Genomic DNA, 13,953 nt, shown 5'->3' with positions numbered 1-13,953 from the left:
GGTATGTGGTTTGAAACTGCTCAGGAAGTCTTATCCCTTCAGGGAAGGGTGTTAAGAGGGGCTAAAGAATCCAGACCTCTGAATGGGAGGGTGAACTTGCATCTTCTTCAAGCCAGGTGTCCCTTTTCACAGCCATAGAGTCAGATAACAGATCCTTTCACAAAATCCTCTTACTGTGTTTAGCTCCCAATAACTAAGGAGCTGGAGAACAAAAATATTGCTAGAATTTATTCTCTCATCAACTTGGATGTTATAATTAGAAGAACAAGATAAAGGTAGGTTTTCATTTTTTGGAGTGAAAAGAAACTCATTGCCTCTAAAACTGCATTTAAAAGCAATGACAATAAAGTAAACTAACAAGGGAGATTAGTCATGCTCCCTGTGACTAAGGGGGTGCAAATAATTATTGATGCATCTTAAAATGTCTCTTTCCAACCCTGAACTTCACAGTCATTCCAGTCCCTCTGGAAACTCTGGAGCATTACTTTGTCTGTGCAGAGTGGCACCAAAGTCACTTTATAGGAAGGGCACCACTCTCACTTTACAACCTCCCTGCCTAAGAGCTCAGCTTGAGACAGGCCAAAATCAACCTGAGAACTTTTATACTTTGCATATTTAAAACATACAAAGCAATCTGCAAGTGGCCATAGGTGACTGGGTAGCTTAACCTGGCCTTTTTGCCAGAGGCTGGCCCAGCATGCCCTTTGAAAATGCTCTTTTATCTATTTGTCTTTGGAGTTTTTTGTTTGTTCTTGTTTTTTTCTTAATGTTTAGGAACTCACTGGTAGGAGACTGTGTTGCTTTGTCTATGGGTTTTAACTTGGTACGAAGGAACTCGGCCATCTCTCTGTCTTCTTCTTTCTCCCTGGTGGAAAGAAGGAAAATAAATGTTGCAGAAATGAGAGTTTTCTCTGTAAATGGGACAGTAAAAGCTAGAGCAGCTAGGATCAGGTCACTAGTAAACAATTAACTTCTTTATTCTTTTTAGAAACACTTAATTTTTCTGCATATTAAAAAGCAAAATATTTACCTAAATGAAAACAGTAACAAACTTCTTGTAGAATTGAGAGGGAATTCTCCCTGAGGTTCTTTATTTGTCTCTAATAGCACTGAATTCATTGTATTCCCCAGTCAGCAGATTGAAGCTGTAGTGGATCACCTATTTTTAAGTTGGCCTCCCAAGTGCTTCACCTGCTTCCTGCCCAAGTGAAGCAGAGGATACTTCTTGCTGTGCTTGTGCTGTTTGTTAAAAGGCCTGCTTAGACTAAACACTGGATCTCCTGGTCTTCTGCTGTTGGAGGTTATCAAACCTAAGCATGTTTCTCTTTGCCTGAAGTTGACAGCATTAGGCCCAAAATAAAAGGACTGTGTTGTTAGCCCTGATTGTAGGTACTGACAACACTTCTGTGTTAGTTCCCTGGCTGTTACTGAAACATTAACAGGGTGCTGATAGAAAATCTTGCTTTAGAAGAAAAGCAGATTTTATTATCAGAGTTACAGAAAAGCCTCAGGTCCTGCTGCAGGTGTCAGTGGACGCTGATGGATCACACCTGCACAGTGCCCAGCAGGACATTTGCAGGAGCCCAGCCTTAGGTTTTGTGTCCAGGCTGCTGCTGAGCTGCTGTGCTGTGCATGTGGAACCTGCAGTGAGAGCTCCTGGTTGTATTTCTAGCTCAGGCTGCTTGTCAGCTGCTGCCTTTGGCCAGCTCTCTTTGATCAGCTGCAGGACTCTGGAAAGCTTCCTTTTATCCTCTCCTTGCTTAGAATTTAAATGTGTTGGAGGAGATACTGTCATTTTGGATAAATGGATTGAGTCTCTACTGTTGAAAGAGAGGGGGAGGTAATAGCAAAACTGACTTTGTAGAGTGGATCTTAAACAAAACATTGGGTTTGGGTGTCGGGATTTCCAGCAAAAGCTGGAAATTAACTTTTAAGGAAGGTTACAAGTCTCTCAACACCTTTGAGCTAAGCTACTGAGATGTGACCCTTCTGTTGCTTATGGTTTAGTGTTTTAGGTTAGGTACAGCTGTGCTAGTGAGTGCTTTCCCCCTGCCACTCCCTGATGACACAGTGGGAATAGTAATAATCAAATCTGACCACATGAATAATAATTTTAAAAAAAGGTGGACTTTAGATGGAGGATTCTCTGGTAGCAGCAAAATCCTTTTCTTTTAAATGACAAATGCCCAGACACTTTCTGTTAGGAAAATAAGAGAACAAGCCCCACTGTAGTTGTAAGTAGAGTAATCTAATTCTAATGATTTTCCTATGGAACCAGGAGGAGGCTTTTCACTTGGAGAGTTGTTTTGAAGGACCAATTCTCTCTCATTAATCTTCATATAAATTTTGTCACTCCATCCAGTGTAGTAGTAGGCTTGTGGAATCTCACTCCTGGTTCTTACCGTAATCTTTCCACCTCTGCATCATCTACGAGGAAATCTCTTTTTTGTACCAGCCGATGAATCTTCTGAATCAGTTCATCCTCTCTTTGTTTCTCCATCTTTGTTTTTTCTTTTTCTGGTCAAAAACAGAGAAAAGAGACTATTACTTTGGACACTGCAGCTGCCCAAGAATGAATTGCTGATTGAAGCCAATGGTTCTTCAGACATGAGTGGCCAAACCCCAGCAAGCCTGGTCGCTGCCTCTTTGCTCTCTTCCACTTGCTGCTGTTGAGCCTGATCAGCTTAATGGTCTGAAGACCCCACGGGGCTTGCCAAGCCTACATTTAACATTCAATTACCCTGTAAGGCATTGCTTTCAATTTTTTTAAAAGCTTTGGCAAGAAAACAGTCCAGGATGCTTTGTTAAAATCCATGGTATAAACTCTCTTTGACCTCAGGGGAAATGAGATCACACCAAAAGGAACCATTTCTCTGCATTTCAAGACAGGTTTTGGCTGTTGACTACAACATGTTTTTTCTACTCTGGTAAGGCAGGAGAGCTGCAAATCCACACAAATAGCACCAACTGTAAAGTGTGGAAAAATAAATGGAAGTTTATTTTCCCTATACTTCAAAAATCTGAGTAAGTAATATATATGCTTGTTAATTGGCCAGTCTGTAATGGCTAGGTTGTCTATAAACAAAAATATTTGTGACATGAAAGATGTGCCTGTCACAAACTAAGAGTTGTGACTGTTAGGATTACAGAGCTGTTCTGCATTTAAGGCAGAAATCTTCAAACCGAGGAAGTGGAGGAGAGGTGAGAAAGCCAGAGGCAAATCCGAGCTCACAGATTTCCTTAAGCTGAAGATTTTGATTAGCTGTGAAGACACTTTGCATTAAATAAAGAATTTTAGTTTTGAGCAGTAGAACTGTGTTTAGAAAGTTTTACAATTCAGTACAATAAGAGCTGTGGGGAGAAGGGCAAGCTGCCTGCAGTCTGATGCATCTGAGCTATGTTATGTCTGCTGATTTAAGCTATAAGATACTTTAAAAATGGATCAGACACTTGAAAACAATTGTTTAATAAAGCTTAATTTTGGATCATAGGCTTCAGGATGCTTACTGCTAGGAACTTCTGCAATAAATTCATTCCTTAATAAACAAGATAAAAGCACCCTGATTATGTTTTTAAGACAATGGAATTCAGTAGTCTAAATCTCAGAATTGTACATTTGTAATGTAACCTAAGGTTTCATTGCCTGGGATATCTTTTCTGTGGTTTATCTTTTAGAAGTGATAAAGGAAGGTGGTTATTGACTGCTATGAAGATTTAAAGGCCTCTAAATTGTTACCTAGGGAGAATTCCTGTAATTAATGCTGAATTTGTACCTGAAAAAAAAAGAATGCTCAGAAATCACTGCTTTTTCTTGCTTTGCCTCTTATGTCTATGGAGTAAGGGCTCCCCACTTTTGAGTAAAAGCTACTTTCTACTTCCTTTAAGTCTATCCTTTTCCTAGTTGAGATGTGCTCTCTCTCATTATATCCTTTGTGCCAAATATATGCAATCTGAACTGTGGGAAAGTACTGCATATTCTGTGTACTAAAAGATTGATTCCATGTCTACTGAAATTGGCTGAACTGTGTCTGCTGAAAGCAAAGAGCAGATCTCTATGCAAAACCTGTATACTAAGAGGAAAAATATGATGGAGATACTGTGAATTAACCCATTTCTGGAAGGTGTTTTTCTAGGTTGGGCACGTGCTGTGTCAGCACTTAGTGCTGTGTTACTGGCAGCAGCTGCTTTGTCTTTGTTATGACCAAGCTATTCTTGTGATTCTGCCTAAAGATGCTGCTGCTGGAACTGCACATACTTGATTCTTAAGTTTGCTGAGGTTTGCAAAGTGCTAAGGAGAACCTGCTGTTTGTGGATCTCTGTTTAAGGCTTGTGACTGGAAAATAGTTTCTAAAAGATTGAAAAAAAAACCCCAAGCAACAAGAACACCAAAAGAATGAGAACTGGTCAACCCTAACTGTAAATTAAAAGTAGGGCCAGGAAAGCTTGCAGATTTGAAGAGGTGAAGCAAGGGTTATTTTCTAGGTGAAGTTATTTTCTAGGGTTATAATAATCCTTTCCATTTAAACCAATGATGAACCCACAGTGTTATCAAAAATTTAAAATATGTCCCATAAGTAACTAAGAAGTATAAAGAAAGAAAAAGTAAGCAATATTATGAATCAACTTCTGTTGGATGCAAAGCAGGGCAAAAGTCCTTACACAGCTAAGAACGTGTGGTTTCAGAGTAGACCTGCTTCCTATGAGTGATTTAACTACAGGTGTGACAAGGAAAAAAAATCAATCACATTCACAGTAGTGATTATAAATCCCTCTCCCTTCCCCCTTTTATCTCTGATATCTCAGCACTGCCTTTTCTAACAATCTCTGTGCCCCTTGGTTCCCTAGAGAACACAAGAACTAAGGAAATATGCACCTTGTTTGAGTGATATTTGCAGGGTTGCTGCCATGGGAGCAGTGAAATACAGCATGGAAAAAAATTTAGAGGCCAGGAGCTGAAAGCTGGGCAGGAAAATGGGAAGAAAAAGAAAGGACTAGAGGAAAGAGGTATGAAACTCAACCTTGGTGGGAAGAAATTCTATTAGGGGCGGAGGTGGGTGATGCACGGGAGGGGTTGGTGTCAGGAACACAAGTATTATCCTAATACTGATGGAAATAGCCATTACCTGGGATTGCTACCAAACTCTGCAGCTCTTTCTTAAGGTTCATAATGTCTTTGCACAGCTGGATGTCATCCATCCTGCAGAAACAGAAAAAGCATAATTTGGCATTTATCTATTTTGAGGTCTTGTGCTGTGGGTGAATGTCCTCCATGGTTGATGTTGAATGTTTCAAATCCTTCATGTGTGCAGAAAGTCCATTAATGTTAAGACACAGAAGACAGCTTAAAAAGAAAATAAATTGCAACATTAGCAGAAACTGCACCTTCAGTTCTAATTGAAACTGATACCTCTCCTGAGAGCTGCCATACTGAATTATCCCCCTGGAAGGTAGCACCCTTCAGCATTAGCTTCCTGGCAAACGTTTTATTTTAATGTCTCATCCATATTGGCAGCCAAGGCTCAGGTGTTGGCTCCAAGGGCTGCATGAGGGGATTCCATTCTGAAATCACACTAAGAGTGTGAAAACCAGCCTTTGGGATCAATTGTACGTTCTCAACTTGGATGTCATCAACACTGTCCTTGCCCAGGGGTCTCAGAGCTCTTCTTTCCCAATCCTGTGCCTGAAGGGTGGATTTGCCTGTTGCCTGAGTACCTGGAGGCAGCTGAAGTGCCATCAGAACATGGGTTGTCACTGTGGTGTTTCAAGAGAGCAGAGCTGAGGGACTGGAGTACGTGAGAGTGAGCACCCAAAGGATAAATGCAGCCAAATTATTGAATTAAGTGAGGAGTGGGAAAAGCAGGTGTTTCTGGCACAAATAAGATTTTAATCACAACCTGGGAGCTTTTATTCTCCCTGTTACCTCTGCACAGAACGCTGGTCTCTGCAGGGAGCTGTCCTTCAGCTGCTTTCCTCATGTTAGTAAAACATGTTCCTTTTATTATTTGCTGCTTTGGTTAACTCTGTCTTGCCTGTTCTGCTACTTTCATTGTGCTATGACAGCTATTCCTGCTGCCTTTTTACCTCTCTCATCCCAAACTATGACAGTGGAATATCTCTCATAATAATCCTTATTGCTGATCACTTTTCCTTGTTCATGTACCCTGGCACCTCCACTGAGGATCTGCTCTCCCACTATCCATCTGTCTTGGAAGGCTCAGTTTTATTGGGAAGATCAGCATGTTGGCCTCAGAGCTAGTGCCTGGTTCACTGCTGTATGTGTTTAGGCAGAGATGATTTTACTGATTACTATTCTTACTTAGGCTCCCCATATTATTCATGCTCATCACAAGCAAAGCCTGTTTTACTCTTGAGATCCATCATGCTAAATGGTACTGAAATTACTTTTATCAATTAACAATATTAAACGCTGTCCTCTCAGGAGAATCACTACACAAAATGTGCTGGGATATGAGCAAGCCTCAAAGCTCCTTATCTATTCAATGTTCTTGCAGTTTGGGTGTCAGGTTAATATATTTGAGTAAAGTGACCATGGTTAGCAAAGATGATGTTTCTTGACAAGAAATGGTCAATATTAAACTGCTGTATTCAAATGATATTTAAGGGCCAGACTCTCAACTAGTCAAGAGAACAGTGAGTTCTCCATGATGGACAGAGAGAGGATTTTTTTTTTTCCTTCATTGAGTAGATTTGGCTTCATTCTGGGAAGCTCTGAAAGATACTAATTAAAATATTTTACTGTATCAGTTTGGCTCCCTGCCTTCCTTAGGGAACTCCCAAAAGCTAATGGCACTGCTCTTCTCCAAGGATTTGCAGCAATTTAAAATATCATTGGCAGTATGTTCCAAGTGAGCAAGATCATTAATGTTCAGTAGTCCCTACAGTCCCTGTGCCCAATCTCTGGCAAAGGTAGTGGCCTTGTAATGCAACTGTAGTTGCACTTCCTCCCCATTATTTTGGCTGTATTTTGTAATTTGACTGCAGAGCATGGAGCTGGTACTCTCCACCTATATTCTTAGTACCTTTTTCCTGAGGTCTAAACGTTGTTCCTGCCTTGTAACTCACAGGAGAGAAGTAAATATGTGGCCAAAGCACTTAAAGGCTGCAACAGCTCTGTGACAATCTGAATTCCAAAAGTCATAAGCCAGATGACCTCTCCAGAGCCCCAGTTCTGTAGGCTAGTGCATTTTGATGACAGAAAAAAACTAAACCTGCCATCTGCACCAATCCCCTTAAGCACATGGGACATCTTTCTTCCCATCTGTGTCAAACAGCCTTTGTGTTTCATCCACTCCATCGTGCCAATTAGTGGAAGAGTAAAAAAAAAAACCAAACCAGATATGGGACCATGTTAAGGCTTCATCCATCTGACTTAACGAAAGCAGGAGCTCTAGTTGCCTGTAACTCTAAACCACATGCCACGTCTGCTAGCAAATAATACTGAATGTAGGGCCCCAGTTGCTGTCTTGGGCAAGAGTCACCTTCTTGGCCTCAAAGAAAAGGGAAGAAGAAGAGTTCCTGGGAAGGAAAGCTCTTGGAAGGCCATTCAGTCTGTATAGGTACTATGAACCTTCCTCTTTTCCCTCTTAGCTCTGGTTGGGTGTGAGCAGTTACAGGAGTCTCAGGAGAAGTTAATGCTGCTTCTGAAAAAATCCCAGTGGATTTCTCATTTGAAAGCTGGATACTCATAAGGGTTTGACTGAGAGCATGTTTGTATAACTGTCAGACCTCTCTAGGAAGTAAAAAGGGCTTTTGGAAATCTTAAGGGGAGCAGCAATCTGCAAAATAGAGAAAACAAAACTGCTTTGGGTCCCTTAACTGACAGAGAAGCTGGAGAAACAGCTTCTCTGATTTTGCAGCATGTTCTCTCCTAGAAGTCAAATCTATCAGTGCAAGACAGGCTGGAGGAGAAGTCACACAGACTCTTGTCCAGCTCATTCAAAAGCACTGTTACTCTCCCCGTGTACCTGGTGCTTTCTTGAAGGAAGGCAGCACAGTGAGGTTGTTGATCTGTGCAGAATGCAACAGCTTTTCCCTTACAGATCCAACATGGGAAAGGGACTGGAACGGCACCTGCAAAGCTGCTGGAGACATTTGCATAGAATTTGCAATATACAACCAGCCTTTGCTGAGCTCTGTTCTCTGGAATAGATAATACACTCTTTCCAGTCCCTGTGAAATCATTTTTCACATTGTAGAAAAAACATCAGTGCAGCAAAAGGCAGTCACAATATGGCAGTTTTTCCTCCAGAGCTGGGCTTTAAATGTCTGCCCAGGAATCTTAAACACATGAGTTATGAGTATGATAAAACATTTCTCTTCTGAAGAGCCCAAACCCATTCCTGGAGCAATTGCAATAGTATTGAACTAGGGATGAATTCTCAGTGTGCTTTCATGTATTCCTGACACGCTGCCTGCAATTCTGCTTTTCTCTTTGTTGATGGCTTATTGCAAAACACCCTCTGTATGCCTGGAGATACCACATAAGTACGTATTATTCTCTTCTCTCTTGGTATTTCGAGCTATATCATCAAAACCTAAAAGCTGATTCTCTGTTTGCCAAAAAAAAAAAAAAAAAAAAAGCTCATAATGAATAAACAGCCTAAGCAAAAGATTTTCTAAACATGTCACAAAATGACAGGAAAATAAGTGGGTCGGAAGAGTCTGCAGTAATCTGGCACAGTGACTCAGCCCCATTCCATGTTTCTGTGGTCCAGTAACCAGGAGAATGCTCCGGGCACTGTCATTCCCATATAATCCACAAGTGAGGTGACAGCATGAGTCACCTCTGCTGTGCACCATCTGGACTGAGGGGGAGCAGGGCATGGAAACAGGGAGGAGACCTCCCATTCAGCTGTGCCTTGGCAGGTCTCAAAGGCTGTGGAAGATAATGGGAGGCAGGACTTGAAACATTCTGTACCAGACACAGAACAATTGTTTTGCTTCAATAGAAATTATTCCTTAACAGCTAAATTCTTCTAAATTCTTTTTAGCCAAGGAAACAAAACAAATTTTTTTTACCCAGTGTAAGACCTAGGTACCATCTAGAGACACGGACAGGAAAAGAGCAAAAATTACAGTAAAAGATTGTAGGAAAACCACTAAACACTCACCTTAATGGTCAGCTAAAGAAAAAAAGACAGCCAACAGGACAGACAAATAATTAATACCTGAGAGTAAGAACTATTAATAACAGCTACATAAGCATCAGGTATCTTTTTCATTGATTTCAGAATGAGCAGAGCAGTTCAGTGTGTCTAGAGAGCTTCTGCCTTTGCTGAATGACTTTCAAAGCTATGAATAGATCTGTGTTCCCTCTAGCATGACTGTGAGAGGAGGTCTGAGATTCTTTTGTTTTGTTATTGCATTAAAGGGCTTGAAGTTAAAAAAGGAAGGTAGAGCAGTTTGGTTGGTTTCATTCCCTCACTTCCAAGAGGGTTTGCAGGCACTTAGGTTATTTTTAGTTTTGTTTTAATATATTCCTGTCCCAGGAGTAAAATGCTTGTAATTGCTGGAGTTTCTGAAGACTTTGATAGTGCCAGTCTAGGAGATGGCCTAAGAATCAGGTGTCATGCTAAGTCACAAGTTGACATGGTTATGTTGTGTCTGAAGAAGGTCTCAACAGAGGGGTAAGAAGATAATCTCCTTGGTGGTGTCACCAATGATTATGCTGAACACCAGCAAAGAGCAGCCAGTAGTGACAGAGAAATTTGGGGGACTGATGTAGAGAGATCTGTAGAAATAAAGAGATTTTCTAGAGACAGAGATCTGTTGGCAGATGTTGACAGTGATGTGTTGTCAAGATGCAGATCTGAGGGACTCCAGTGGTGGCTGCCTTTGGGGACTGCAGGAGTTTAAAGCTTTGCCAAAGCTGTGGGGAATCTGCAATGCTGAAAGTATTCTTGAAATACAAGAACACAATAAGTTTATAGAATCATAGAATTGTTAAGGTTGGAAAATACCCCTTAGATTATAGAGTCCAACTGTTAACTCAGCACTTCCCCATGTCCCCAAGTGCCACATCTACATGTTTTTTGGACATTTCCAGGGATGGTGGCCTCACCACTTCCCTGGGCAGCCTGTTCCAAGTCCTGATCACCCTTTCAGTCAAGGAATTTTTCCTAACATCCAATCTAAACCTCCCCTGGTGCAACTTGAGGCCATTTCCTCTTGTCTTGTTGCTTGTTCTGTGAGAGAAGAGACTGATCCCCATCTGATGCCCCTCTTCTACATTTGACTCCATTTTGTCCCTGTCAACTCAGCTGAGCTACTTAAAGCTTCTAATTCTAAATCTGCAAAATCACAGGCAGCATTTAATGAATATAGAACACGTTGTTTGAATCATTATGATGTGTGTTTATCACCTTGTTATTTAGCTCAGCACCTGGTGCTGCTCAGGCTGGAAGACACACAGCTGGCAATGAAGGTAACAGATTGCTGACCAGCCTGCTTGGCAGGTCAGGTTACAAATCAGAGTCCTATGATCAACTTGAACTATTAGAGTATGTGTGTCTAACTTCTCTCGTTAAAAGTGCTCTCTGCTGGAGGAACAGTGGATGGAAGCGCTGGACCACAGCTTGCAAAGTAATGTTGTAATTCAGCTGTCCTTTCAAAGAATTGAAGATGGCAGGACTTGAAAATTTCAGTCCCTGGAGGGTCATATTTAAGGTATATTTCCCAGAAATTCAGAACAGTGTCTAAAGAAGCTGTCTGTTTTTCATTTTCACTGACATTGCTAAATTCTCTTGAGTTTGGCCATCTCCTCTGCCAGCTATGAAGTTTGACTGTCAATTGCAAGAGGAACAAGAGGAGCTTTCCTGAAAATGCCCCCCTGTGGAAGGGAATATTTCTCCACATGGCAAAAACTGACTATGTTAATTTGTCTAAAAACGTACAATAGGGAAGTCAGATTTAAATTCACAAGCATCTAACCTCTTTGCAGTAGTGTACAGAAGACTGCATGTAAAAGCACAGGGCAAACTTCTGTGCCTGGTTCATTTATACTGCCTGATAGTTTCCTTTTTTATTACTAGGCACCACAAGGAGGAAACTTTAGGTTTGGCTGTGTATTGTCTCTAGGAGAATTGATTATAAATTTCCTTCTTATTCTGCCTTCGTGTTTGACCTTTTCTTATTTTTAAAACCAGAAGAGCAATCATTTGTTATCAAAGCTGAAAAAAATACAAAGGTATCTGGTATAAAATTAAACACTGAAAGTCCATATCAGGACTTTACAAATCAGTATAATCTCCTAGTTATAGCAGAAGGCAAGTGAGAAAGACCAGTGAAATACCACAGGGCAAGAGTTGCACATTATTAGAGAACATCCTTGCCTGTAGGAAGACCAACTGTGCAAAAGGATGGGCCCCAGTAATTGTGGATACTGTATACACATGATGTGTTATGATGGTCTCAGGGGACACAATTGATTGTACTATCCACTCATGCAAACCAGACCACAGGTAGCTAAGAACTGGGACACGAAAAACAGTTTAGGATTAAAGGTTACATTTGGAAATACAGTGCTAAATTACTGGACTGAAAATGACTACAATGGAAGAATAAAGCTGCTCCCTTTTCTATTAATGGCATTTTGTGACAAGCACAACATATATTCAGTGTAGAAAATGCTATTTAAAGAAATTCTCTATTAAAGAATTATTTTCCTATCTGTCTAACAGAGATGATGATGAAGATTCCTCCTTTTATATTTTTTTCTTTTTTAAGACATAAACATCTCAGCTACCAAGTAGTAAGTCTACAATTAATTAATACTTTGCTAATTATATGCTTATCATTATACACCACTAAAAAAATGCTTTTCCTTTCTGAGCACTTTAATGCACCATTTTTACAGCTGAAAGTGTAATGTCATGTTTTCCTCTGGGGTTGGTTTGTTGCTGTCAAACAGGGCAAAGGAGATGGGTCTGCAGAGAGATCAAACTGAACAAAGGCATTTTTCCTTCCTCTTTGAGAGCTGTGCTCTATACTTTTAGCTTAAAGTGCCTAGTCCAGGACTACACAGTTCTGTCCAAGAACTTGTTCTTGAGGATTTCAGGCTTCCATGTGAAGAGCTGGGAGACCCTCACCAGAGCTGGACCTTCCAGGAGTTCCCAGTTCTACACTGGGCATGCTGACATCCTTGAGGCTCCCAGGTCCATGGCAGTCCCCTAGAAATGCTGTCCCTGATCTCAGAAGCCTCAAGCTTTGACCATCTGACAGCTTTCATTACAAAACCATGTTGAGCCATTTCCCACCTTACAGTTTCCTGGTTATTTCCTCAAGGAATCCCGATATGTGCAGGTGAGACACCATTGCAATGTGTTTGGGATGGGGAAGGTCAGTGGGGACACACTGTCCCAGCCACAATTTAATCCTGTCTTGCAGAAGAGCATGTGCCACACCAGGCTGTATCTGTGGCACAGTCATGGTATCCCTCACACAGCTGGACTTGGTGTTTTCCCTGTGTGTTTCCCTTGGTGTTTTACTTTATCTTATGTAGCTGACAACCTGACATGTATATTTATTGAATAATATATATCATCACAAAACTGCCTTCTTCTCTACAGCATCCTGAAGTGCATCCCACGTTTCTAGAGCAAGATACAATCAGGGGAAAAAACCCGAAGGAAATCACAGTAAGTGATACTGTATTGTTAAGATTCTGGAACGGTGAAGGAGAAAAGATTTATTACTCCTTTCCATGAAAAGATGGTTCTTATCAGAAAACACTGACAACAACTCTATTCATGAACAAAAATCTGGTTTTGTTGGTGTTATTTATTTGCACTCCAGTTACAGCAAGGTGTCTACTCAGAGAAAAGCATCAGATGCTTTACCTATAAGTAAACAGTCATAATTCCATGCTTAACCCTAGATGAGGGAAAATGGTTAATATACAGTACAAAGGAAAAAGTAGCAAAGAAAGAGTCAAAAGTACCCAAGAAAGCACAAATCAGAACACCTCCTAAGCAATATATAACCAGCAAGTTACCACTGTTATTTACATCTCTGAGCCTCTCCTCCCTCTCACCCTTATCCAGGGTGGTGCTCAGTGTGTGGCACTGTTGCCACACGTGGCACTAAGCCAGTGAGAAATCACTGCTAACGTTACATTAGTGAGATGCTAGAAACAGAGATAAATTATCTGGTTGAAGAACTAACTAAAATTTGAAATTAACTTTTAGTTCATAGAAAGAGAGCAATCATTGCTGCTTTTTCTCACTTGAGAACAGCACACTCCATGTACACAGGCTTTGCAGTAGTGTATTACTTTCTGAGTTCAGCCAGTAATGAGAGACTGTTTCCTGTTCCCACTTTTTGTCTACTGGACTTACTGCATTCATTTAAATTAAAACACAGAGTTTCTAAGTTGGTTTATTTAAGGTTATCATCACCAAAGGAATTAACCTCTCACTTCTGCAGTTCTTGTGTGGTTTGGTGTTGCTTCCCTTTGCAGTGGTTGCATAAAGCCAGGCAATCCACAGACATTCCTTTTTGTACTTAAAATACCAATGTGCTGTGTGTACTGCAGGAGACGTAACGGTGAGACTCTTATCTGACCTCTGTGGATGTGTTACTGTTCTTAGAAGGAATATGGATTATACTTTTTTCTCCATGAATTTGCCCTAAGTTTGAAATTCTACCATTATACTCAATACCCTACAAAATGACCATTACTGACTATCTCACCTCTACTACTACTAGCAATGGATGCATCAATGTCACAGCAGTAAACCAGAGATTTATGGGGTTTTTGCAAACTGGGAGAAGAAAAAAAGGTTAAAAAGGCACGTAAAAAGAAAGTAAGGCTGATCTGAAGCAAGGAAAAAAACTAAACTAGGGATTAACGATGTACTCTGGACAGGTAATGAAGCTGTGGGACTACTGGGATGAGTTTATTGCCAGGGCAAAGTTAAATTACAACAAACTAAT

The 13,953-nt window shown here is 40.7% G+C and overlaps 1 protein-coding gene across 1 annotated transcript in view; it reads right to left on the bottom strand.

Annotated features, from left to right (window-relative positions):
- BMERB1 (bMERB domain containing 1) overlaps window positions 1–13,953 on the bottom strand; it is a 48,230-nt gene that overhangs the window by 3,501 nt on the left and 30,776 nt on the right. The window contains exons 3-5 of the mRNA XM_032703460.1: window positions 5,124–5,197; window positions 2,403–2,517; window positions 783–865 (exon numbers count right to left, since the gene is read on the bottom strand). Of these exons, the coding sequence (XP_032559351.1) occupies window positions 783–865; window positions 2,403–2,517; window positions 5,124–5,197 (272 nt within the window). The remainder of the gene's footprint in view (window positions 1–782; window positions 866–2,402; window positions 2,518–5,123; window positions 5,198–13,953) is intronic.

Source organism: Chiroxiphia lanceolata, chromosome 16 (assembly GCF_009829145.1).
Source record: "Chiroxiphia lanceolata isolate bChiLan1 chromosome 16, bChiLan1.pri, whole genome shotgun sequence".
In the NCBI taxonomy this organism is placed as follows: domain Eukaryota; kingdom Metazoa; phylum Chordata; class Aves; order Passeriformes; family Pipridae; genus Chiroxiphia; species Chiroxiphia lanceolata.
The sequence above is the reverse complement of the archived record's forward strand: the minus strand, read 5'-3'. Positions and strand labels throughout refer to the sequence as shown.